The sequence below is a fragment of the Vigna radiata genome, unplaced genomic scaffold, assembly GCF_000741045.1.
Source record: "Vigna radiata var. radiata cultivar VC1973A unplaced genomic scaffold, Vradiata_ver6 scaffold_332, whole genome shotgun sequence".
NCBI classification, from domain to species: Eukaryota; Viridiplantae; Streptophyta; class Magnoliopsida; order Fabales; family Fabaceae; genus Vigna; species Vigna radiata.
This window is the reverse complement of record NW_014541824.1, coordinates 118,933-129,972: the sequence shown is the minus strand read 5'-3', so window position 1 is coordinate 129,972 and position 11,040 is coordinate 118,933. Positions and strand designations below refer to the sequence as shown.

Here is an 11,040-nt window from a genome sequence, read left to right as displayed (position 1 = left end):
GTCGCTTTGGCCGAGTGGTTAAGGCGTGTGCCTGCTAAGTACATGGGGTTTCCCCGCGAGAGTTCGAATCTCTCAGGCGACGGTTTAATTTTTCATTTTATATTTTTTAATTCAGTTTATTGTGGCTTTTTTTAATAGTCAACATTTTTAAAAAAGCGATAAAAATTAAAGGAGTGCTTATAGTTAATAATTTTTTTACAATTTTAGTTTTGATATGCAACAACAATGGAGTAATTAATTATTGTAGAAGTTATATATTCATTACGAAAACAAGAAAATATCTCCAAGGAATTAAATATTACAAAAACTTCTAAACTTTTATCATTAAGATTATCATATTTCAGATAAGTTTCTAAAAGGTAAATTCAAGTACTTCCCAAATAATGTTTTGATTTTTTTTAGGTGAGCCATATGTTTGAAGTGTAATTTATAACCAATCATTTACTTTAGAAGACTCTTCAACAAACTCAATCTAATAGCATGTCTTTTAAATAATATCTTTTTCCAACTAATTTGACCTTTTTGGAAAACTAATCACATTTAATTAAGTTTTATTGTGGAATAAATATACTCTCTCTTTTTTTTGTTTGCAAGCTTTTTTGTTAATTCCACGTAAACATGATTTTGTTTTACAAATTTGGTTTTCCGGAATAAATTAACATCCAACATTCCATTTTATATGGATTTTTTTTTACTACTTTTTATATTTTTCTAAGTATTTATTTATTTTTTTATATATAATCACATCACTACATTACACATTGTAGATATCCATTTAATAAGAGAAATTACAAATATTTCTATTCTCACTATTATACTTGCTTTGGTAATTACTAGAAGGCACACTCTCAAAAAGTGGTATTCTCTATACAAGGTATTTTGCATTTCCGATAAATTTATTTGTTTAATATATGATTATTCGTGCACCAATTAAATAATGAAATTTGAGAACCAATAATTTAAAAAACATTTTTTTAAACTTAATTTGGCTTGAAGATGTAACGAACTAAGTTGGTTTACGAACTTTAACTCGTTTTAATTACATTAATATTTTTTCATAAAATACTCAATTTTTTTTTATGTATCTACAATAACTACAAATATTTCATTTCCAATAAAATTCTTACCTTTACGAGTGTGCAATAACATAGGCTTTTTTGTCATGATAACTTTTCATCGATACGAACAATGTTGTCCATATATTTGAAATTTGGATCATATGAAATGCTACCTCTCTCCGACATTGATAAAAAAAAATAATAAAAAAAAAAAATTCCAATCGAATATTTAAATTAATTATATTTTTAACCTACTAATCTTATTTAAAGGGCCTAAACGGCATAGATTATATAAGTAATACACCAACTAAATTATTATGTTTATACAAAGACTAAGGCTAAGAAAAATAAGAGAGGAGACATTAAAGGATGCCACGTGTTAGCAGGCTACCAAACACGCGCAAATAGGTGTTTGAGTGTAAGTCACTGAAAATAATAATAATAATAGTAATAATAATAATAATAATAATTAAAGCCTCTTTATTTTATATTTTAGATCCGTTATCAACGCTCTTTCATTCACCCCATTGCTTTTTCAAACTCCTCTTTCTATGTTACATTACAACCTTATTTAACTCACCTTTTTCTTTTATTTCGTCAATGTTTCTTTTCATTTAATAAATTAAATTAGTTCAAAATTTTAAAAATAGATTAATTCTAATCTTATTTAAAAGTTAAAGGATAAAAAAACATATTCAACCCAAAATTAAAATACAAATAAATTGAAAATTAATTTTTTATATATTTTTGTAAAAATGTAAATATTACACTGTATTAGTAGTTTTTTAAGTTAAATGATTAACATATACATAGATCTGTTAGAAGGGTTTTAGCAGGTGATTGGGTACTCTGGAAGAGAAGAATAATTCAAAGGAAAAAAGAAATAATAGTTAGCCTCTGATCCATTGAGAGAGTTAATTTATTGTATCATTGGCACCACTTCCACATTATATTATTAATCACTTCATTAATTACATCAAAATCACTGCAACTCAAATTACAGGTAAGCCAACACCATTATTTAATGTCAACGCGTCTTTCAACAACCATCCTTATTATGTTTCTTTATTCAAACCAACTACATTTCACTGCACTTCAAAATATCGACTTTCTATCAAACACTCTCTTGCATAAAATATCATTCCTGAAAGATTAGTGTAATAACAAAGTGAAAGATTATTGTAATGATTGGAAAAACGCGTGAAAGATCAAGTGACTGAAATAATAATTTTTTTATTTTATTTTATATGATACTCGATATAGTCAATAAAATTTTAACTTTAGGAGTCTATTGAAAAAAAAAATTTATTAAAAAAATATAACATTGATCTCTCTACTCAAAATCTTAAGACAATAAGTAAAAAGAGTTTTAATTTTAGATAATACTCAACATATTCTATTTTTTCATTTTTTTTTTCAGAGTTAGTTATATTGGAACTCTCACATCAACTAGAAATAAAATCAATTTATAATATAAGTAGGTATAGACCTTACCTTAACCGATTTTGTGGATTTGAGTTAGGCTTAAACTTCATCATGTTTTATTATAATGTCAAAACTATGATTAAAACGTATTTTAATGATATTTATTGTTTATTGAGTATATGATTTTACACATATCTTACAGACCCATTTCGTGGAAAATTAAGTTAGAATTAAGTCTACTTTTTAACAAGTTAGACTAATTCTATAAAGCTCTTGCATGACTCCATGGAAAAAAAGAAGAAGCTAAGTGTCGTTGTAGTTGGAATTGGTTATATATGAATGCAACTAAGATAAATATAACTAACCAAAGAAGTCTTTATTTAGAAGCCAAAAGTCTCTCTTGACCGAAGAAACGAAGCACCACAAACATCTGTTCCGATGCCAACTATTATGCTAAGGTTTTTTCTTCTTTACAACCTCCTTCGTCCATTTCTTCTGTGTCTGGTTCCTAAGAAGGTGCGAGCTATTCTCTCTCCTTCTTGGTTCCGATCCTCCACAACCACCACAGCACCAACACCAACACAACCATCTTCTTCTTCTTCTTCTTCTTCTTCGAGTGCCATCACCAGAATTTCACTCTCAATGGATCCCAACGAGCTGAAGCGCGTGTTTCAGATGTTCGATCGTAATGGAGACGGGAGAATCACGAAGAAGGAGCTGAGCGACTCGTTGGACAATCTGGGCATTTTCATTCCCGACAAGGAGCTGACCGTGATGATCGAGAGAATAGACGTTAACGGAGATGGGTGTGTGGACATCGACGAGTTCGGGGAGCTCTACCAGACGATCATGGACGAGCGTGACGAGGAGGACGACATGCGAGAGGCCTTCAACGTGTTTGATCAGAACGGCGATGGCTTCATCACCGTGGAAGAGTTGAGGACCGTTTTGTCCTCGCTCGGGTTGAAACAGGGAAGAACGGTGGAGGATTGCAAGAAGATGATCATGAAGGTGGACGTCGATGGAGATGGGATGGTCGATTACAAAGAGTTCAAGCAAATGATGAAAGGAGGTGGCTTTAGTGCTCTCACTTGATTTTTCTCCATCTGCTTCCGTTTGCTTTCGTGTTTCGGATCCGTTTTTCTGGAAGCTAATGATTGTGGTTTCCACGTTCCATTCTTCAATTCCCATGTTGTAAATAAATCTGGAGAGAAATTGTTACATGATTTAGGATTAATCTTCGAATGTCAGGTACTTCTGTTATATATACATGTGTGTCTCCTGAAGATTAGTCCAGAGCATCAACATCTGTGATGGTTCTTTTTTTTTTTTTTTTAATCATGGGAGGGTATAAGATTTAGACCAATCCCATCTCATTCATCTTCTTCTAGGTGTGTAATCTGAGCTCGTGCCTCCCACTTACCATGCATGTCATGTTTTTATGGTTTTGGAAGAGGCACGCGTCCAGGATTGTGTGCGTGTGTGTGTTATTTTTTCCGATGGACTTTTTGGAGGGTTAGCACCTGGCTTGACAAGAGATGAGCCTTGTTTTGGTAATGCAAGGCTTTTTTTTCTTGGCTTCGGAGGAAGGACATTGAAATCAGGGAACTACTGCTACTGTTACAATATGTTGTGTTTGTTGAAGTTTTGAGGCGATAATGAAAGATTCTATTTTTCACTCTGCAAAACTGTGCTGGATGATTCTGTTGAATTTTGAACACCTTTTTTTTTTTAATCAAGTACAGCGTTGATTTGGGATAAATTCACAGAAAATAAGATGACATGGCTTTAATTAGTTACTTACTAATATTTGGCATGTTTGGTAGTTGGCAATGCCTGCATATGCATGAATAATGTCCTGCTACAAGCTGCAAGTTTATTTGGCAGTATGTTCGCAAGTCAGCTTCAATGGAATAGAAAACAATGTTTTGTACACATTTGCGATTAATGAGCTTATCCCAATGTTTAACCTTCAGGACTCAAGTTCATAGTATGATTATCTTTTAAGTGATATCTAACGCGAAATGAAAAGATAACACCAAATAATACCTGTACACTGACAATGGAGATAAATTTGACCTTATTTAAAAATTGAAAAGTGATGATTAACCAGAAATTCCAGCTATAATCAGTAAATACGTAAGCAGAATGCGAGCAGGGGAAAGTAGAATCGATAGTTGATGTAAACCACGATCCTACCAACTTGGAAAAGGTTACGTGATGACCAAGGATCGACATAGTTTATTTGTCAAAAGGAAGAATGAAATGGCTAAATTATACTCACTGCTTTTGGGAAAGAGTAATAAATCATGTATGAATTATAATTTGAGAACCAACATAATCCACGAAATGGTAAACACCAGAGAATGAATTTCCGAGTAAACTATATGGTGCCTGAAGTTTAACTTGAACGGTACATGATAAAACACACTACTTCAAGCAAATCGCATCTAAATGCCGACAAAATAATGTTAGCCTTTAATGTCGCTTTGACAATCTCAACCAGGATGTCTCCAATGAGGAAACAGGCTATAATAGCACTAATTACCCACTATCTGAATCTGATTTTTCCTCCTCAATCTCTCTAATACTTCGTACTACAGCAGCAACTTTTTCAGAAATATGTTCGGTGTGCTTCTCTAAATCATTCAGAATCATATTTAACTGCTCTTCATATGCAGCACAACGTCGTTTGCACTTTTGCCTTTCATTGTACAACTCAAGTGATAGCTCACGGATTCTCCTATCCTTCTCATCCTGCGGCACTAACAATGAAATCATCAAAAAACTTATCCAAGCAGCTTGAGATATGCTTTCTTTGTTATTCAACAATTTAATCAATCAGATTCACAGCTATTTTCTTCCATTTTTTCTCTTTCTCAATACCGGTCAATGTCATGCAATAATTTACTAAGAGGAGCGTAACAAGATACTCAATTATTGGTTAAAATTTATGAAAACTACAAAATTATGGTGTGACTCATTTATTTTTTGAAAAAAAAAATGTGGGACCTAAAAAAGTTTTCTTTAATAAATTTTAACCAAAATAGTTTGTTAAAAGTTACTGCCATATCTTATTTACTGATTATCATATCTTCCAGATGCAAGACTGACAGCACTCCCTTATGGTCTAAGGAATATACAGGAAGATGTTTAGGAGAATCAATGGTAAACACTGCCTTCAAATAACTAAAAGCCTGCATGACAGGAATGCTAACCGGAAGGTTTTGGTTGGGCCGGTGGAAGATATAGATAAAATCATAGACACCAATAAGAAGGCAGCAAAATATGAGAAAATGGTTGCGGCCGAGACATAAAAGACCAAAGTGATAAATGTTTTGCAAACTCAGGGACTATAGTAATTGGCACTCACAATTTCAACCCAAAATTAAGAATTTAATTGCAATTTGTTAGACAAGCTTATCTTAATATGTCTATTTCAATCCCCCCAAAACTGATGTCAAACCACGACACTAGGAGTGAAGATCTTATCAGTTCAATCAAAACATACTTAAATTGTTCACTAAAAGTGCACTGTTAGACTGAACTTTTTGGATTTCATCCGTTTGACAACAACAGAATAACAAAGAACAAAGAAAAAAGGATTTGGGAACTGTGCATTCAACTATAGATCACAAATCATTTTTTTTAAGAATCATCTAGTCACATTTGTCATTGTCAAGAAAAGACATACCTCGCTAACCAAGTGCTTCCCAGATCCTCGCCATGGAACTTTACTGGGACTCATTAGCTTATGATTATGCTCCTTTACAAATTTGGTGACAACCCACTTCCCTCCATCTCGTAAAGCCAGCCTTATCATGGCCTGACAACCTTCACGAGTGGCTGGTGGCGGAGGCAGCACCCTATCTTTTCTGTGTACATACTTTTTTGCACGAAAGCCTTCTTTTGAGCAGACAAAATCTTGACCAATAACCTGGTTATTTACTCGTGAACGACGGTTGTGGTGTATTCGTACTGTAAACCCTATTCGCCTACCATAAGCAATGTAGAATTCTCTCGCTTCCTCTCTTGAACTGAACTCCATGCCTATGAATGGTTCAACAGCTTCTATATCTGTTGGAATTTCTGTTGCGGGTAGTTCGACAAACTTCTCATCTTCACTTCCACATAATTCTAGGTTTTTTGAAAATTCATCTAATTTCTGGTGTTTCTCACTAATTTCTGCTTGCATATCAAGGTCACTATCATCCGAATCAAATCCTTGGCCAGATTCGTGATCCATAGCCTCACTATGGCAGAAGAATTACTCAAATAATTAGATTATTCTTCCGAACCAGTTTACCTAATATAAAAATATATTTAAAAAAATACATGGCATATGCATAACTTTAGTACTCTTGACACAACAATCATGCAACATTTCAATTCCATAATAAAACAAAGTAACAAACCAGTGAGACAGTACGTCATTATTGAATAAGGTCAAAATACACATGACCAAATCATATGTAAATTCATAAAAACATTAGTTCTTAAAGTGAAAACATTTCAAAAAGAGTTATTTTCTTTACATCATTTAAGTCATAGTGAAATTTTACATATATGTTGCCTTCAAAAACAGTCAAAGGATACAACACTGACCTTGGATTCAATGAGGGGCAAAAGTTATATTTGATTTCAATGCCGCTAAATTGCTTATTGACTTGAGAGTTTATACAATATTCATAGTTCTGCAAGTTTACCAAGATTCCCCAAAAAAAGAATTTGGCAAGACAACTCATTTTCTCAACACATTATTGTTAACTCATAAGAGTCTACGCCTTAACATAAAAGTTTTAATTGACACACGATAGCTATTTGATTATCTAACCATAAATACCGATAATAACGTTCAACCAGAAAAGAAAACAGCAAAACCCAAGGAGAATTTGAAAGAGTTTCTATGAAGCATTTCTTATAATATGAGGAGTTTGACAAAGCTTGTGAAAATAATAATTAATCCTCCTTCAAGCTTTGTTTAGTTTATCAAAACAAGTTAAGTTAGTATTTGACCTTATTCCTTTTTTACTTCCTATCTCCTTAGAAGAATCACCTCCAGTTATATTCTACTGTCCGATTTCAACTTTCCCATCATTAAAAAAAAAAAGACTACTTTTAGTTTTTAGATATATTCTTAATTTGTCTTCAGCCTAACTTTCCCATTAGACAGAAGAGAAGCGTAAAAGAAGTTGGGTTAAACATTGTCTAAAGGAGCTAGAAGGAGCGCATGTTGGAGAGTTGTAACATTAACCTATCAAAGTAATTTCATTGGATTGAGCAATCCCAAGTCGAGTCCTCATAAAATGAATTTCGGTTCAAATGTGCAGTTTGCACCTCAACTTCCCAAGGCCATTAGGCGCTAGATTATGTGAAATGAAGAATGGGATAGAGGGCTTCGAGTAGAATCTAATAGTTCTTTATGAGCAGAGAACTTAGGTACTCTGAAGGAGCTTAGCTCAGTGGCAGCGCGAATGTTCATTCCCCTGAATTTCCTACGGTTTTCAGAAATAATATAGACCTTGTTTTCCATAATCGATCTATTTTCTTTGTTAATCGCTATTGTGGCATTTGGGTTCGTAACATCATCCCTGAGGTGATAAGCTCTTACTGAATAAGCATACACTCAATTTTTTTTATCCAAACTTCAAATCTAGTATGCTTGGGTGCCAACAACAAAATATAGACTGTATGTGGATATTGTCCATCCTATTTATTCAAAATTATTGAATGAATATAATATATTAGTAGCCTTAATTAGAGCTTATAAGCGAATACAGATGCACGTTTCACTAACAAAGATCCCAATCTAGATAACATACCTCTAAAACCCTAGACTAAAAAATAATCTCAGACACGGGATAAGTGTATATTAACAAAGTACGTTGATGAATCTAACTATTATTACTTCGTATAAGTAAACAAACAAGAGCATGCTAACTTTCATTAACTAAGAATATACATAGAATTTTTCAAGAATTCGAGAAGATGAAGACACAGTTTCCTACCTGTCCAGCACAAGAACTACCCGAGATAAAATCAGCCAGATTTCAACATTTTACTGTAAAACCTGCAAGAAGAACATGCAAGTTATTAGCATTGCATCACAGTTTCCCTTTCACCCATGAATCCCCCATCTAAATTCTGAATTGTCTGTCAAATTGACTGCTCACAAAACTAGTATTTCATGATGGAATGTTTCTAAATAGCCGAAAAATTCACAGCACGAGTTCTAAGAAAAAAAAAAAAAAGTTGATTTTCTTGATGAATACAAATTCGGAGCACAAAAATGACACGGGGGAGAAAAAGTTGAAGAAGCCTTACTTACCCCTCCTCCGATTAGGTCCGCCAACCTAGAGTGGTTAATTTGGATCGGGTCGGGTTTACCAATTTGGGTCTCTCCGAATCCGAAAGAGTCGCAAACACTCAGTCACCATTGATGTACGGACGCATGACCAACAGTGACACCACGGACTGATGCAGTACACGCTCGCTCAGGTGTTATTTATTTATTTCAAAATTAAAAAATAAATAGGAACAGTTTTCAAATTACTATTTCCACTACCTGACTACTATTTAAAGCCCCACCTACACCTCTAAATGACCTTCTTACCCCCTCACCCAACTGAACGGATGAAGAATTTTTTTAACAACTTTTTAATAATAAAAAATATATTATTACTTTATTGTTTTATTTAAATTTATTTTTAAAATAATATTTAAAATAGACAAATCACAAATTATAACATATGAATTATAAATATTATAAAAAAATAAATATTAAAAAAATTTGCTTTTTCTAATCACTCTAAGCTAACATTCTTAAACTCTTGTTAATAATCATTGTATGCACTGCCAATATAAGTAATTAAAGTTAAATTTAATTTTAAAAAGCAATCAAAATTATATGAAGGAGTAAATTAAAGAGCAAACATATACAACCAGTATGCTAACAGGTCAAATTAAAATACGTGTCTATATAATAAATAAAATTATAATAATTAATTATTATTAATAACTGATAGAAATATGTATATAAGTACAAATTTTAATAATTTGCGATTGTCAATGGAATTTGATGATGGTAATATTTTAATTAATAACTTGTGTTTAGGAAATATATGTTAACAATTTTTAAAAGAATATTAAGTGCATCAAATTCAGTAACTCAAGTGCTATAACAACTAAATTCCTTGATAAAAAAAAGCCTGTAATTTAGTAAATTAATTACCTAATTTTATCTTATAAATATATCATGTTCGGTTGGGACAAACTTTGATGTATAGTTTTGTCTTCGCAAGAAGGAAAATATTCGTTTTATAATTTAAAATAAACATCTCCACCAACAAATTATTTTGTATGTGATAAGAGACTTAAAAGTATGGATAATTGGTGGAATACACACAAATTTCATTATCTCATGTTTATTTTTAAAATAAAAATGTATCATTATTTTCATTCTCATGTTTAAAAAAGTTCTCGTCTTTAATTTTTCTCGGACAATGAATATATTCTATAAGTACCTATTTTTCTATTATTTTAATATCAACTAATATTTTTATATAAAATTATTAAAGTTATGAAAAATGAAATGTGTTACTATCAAATATTTAATCTATTCTCGTTTATTTATTATTAAATATTTTAAAAAAAAATGTGATTATGTAAATTTCAAAAACAAAAAATATTGGATAAAATTAAAATAATTAAATAAAATATTTTATAACTACTGATAAATAAAATTTTAAAATTTTATGACAATCGAATTATATATTAATTTTGCAAAAGTTAATGAAACAAATTAATCAAGTTAAGAAATTATTTTAAAAAATCATAAAAAAAAATATTCAAGTTTAAATATTCTTTACTAGTTTACTCTAAAATTTAAGGAATTTTTTTATATGTGCTAACATATATTATATCAAAAAACTTGAATAAAATTCAATAAAAACAAATTGAATTAATGATAATTTAAATTTAAACATAAATGTTTTTTCTTTTAATCTTTAATTTAGGTTGAATGGTGATCGGTCTGATTCATTGTTATATTATAATAAATGAGACATTTTTATATAATCACATAAAAAAAATCTCAAAATGGTATTCTACATTATAATAAAAATAGTAAAAAAAGTAAAAAAAAAATCAAATGTATATTTTATAAATAATTTGATATAGAGCTTATAATTAAGAATATAATAAAATTAAAAGGATTCTAGAGATATGAAAAAAAATTTATTAAACCGATCAAATCACTAGGAGATAATAAAATTTATATTAGTAAAACAAAAAATTCTAAATAAAATAAAAGTTAAAGATTAAAGAGAATAAGAAATAATTTTTTTAATATTATACAATAAATGAAGGGTTTATATTCACCGATAAAGACTTTAAATTGAAAATCAAACATTATGAAACAAAAAATAGTAAAAATAATCAAGTGTAAAACTTTAAAAAATATTCACTAAAGTTAAATATACCATTTGAACATAATTATACACAAAAAAAATTTAACCAAAATTTTGATAAGAGAAAAAAAAAGTTTAGATTGGATGGT

General features: G+C 30.7%; 2 protein-coding genes and 1 non-coding gene across 7 annotated transcripts; 2 read left to right on the top strand and 1 right to left on the bottom strand.

Annotated features, from left to right (window-relative positions):
* On the top strand, nt 1–82 carry TRNAS-GCU. The gene has a single exon. It is a non-coding gene; the product is annotated as a tRNA-Ser (tRNA).
* Nucleotides 83–2,783: 2,701 nt separating this feature from the next.
* On the top strand, nt 2,784–4,064 carry LOC106778452 (calmodulin-like protein 7). Its single transcript, XM_014666414.2, has one exon. The coding sequence runs from the start codon at nt 2,922–2,924 to the stop codon at nt 3,576–3,578; it is 657 nt and encodes a 218-aa protein (XP_014521900.1). The 5' UTR covers nt 2,784–2,921; the 3' UTR covers nt 3,579–4,064.
* Nucleotides 4,065–4,824: 760 nt separating this feature from the next.
* On the bottom strand, nt 4,825–8,994 carry LOC106778457 (protein FAR1-RELATED SEQUENCE 5). Of its 5 annotated transcripts, none has more exons than XM_022776207.1 (4): nt 8,812–8,994; nt 8,492–8,553; nt 6,178–6,736; nt 4,825–5,248 (listed from the first exon to the last, which is right to left on the bottom strand). In XM_022776207.1, exons 3-4 carry the CDS (start codon nt 6,727–6,729, stop codon nt 5,144–5,146), a joined length of 657 nt encoding a protein of 218 aa, XP_022631928.1. In that variant the 5' UTR covers nt 6,730–6,736; nt 8,492–8,553; nt 8,812–8,994; the 3' UTR covers nt 4,825–5,143. The 5 variants fall into 5 exon arrangements, with proteins under 5 accessions (XP_022631928.1, XP_022631927.1, XP_022631926.1 ...); XM_022776206.1 differs by having other exon boundaries at nt 4,825–5,240; nt 6,178–6,789; nt 8,808–8,992; XM_022776205.1 differs by having other exon boundaries at nt 4,825–5,240; nt 6,178–6,789; nt 8,812–8,992.
* Between the last annotated feature and the right edge of the window lie 2,046 nt (nt 8,995–11,040).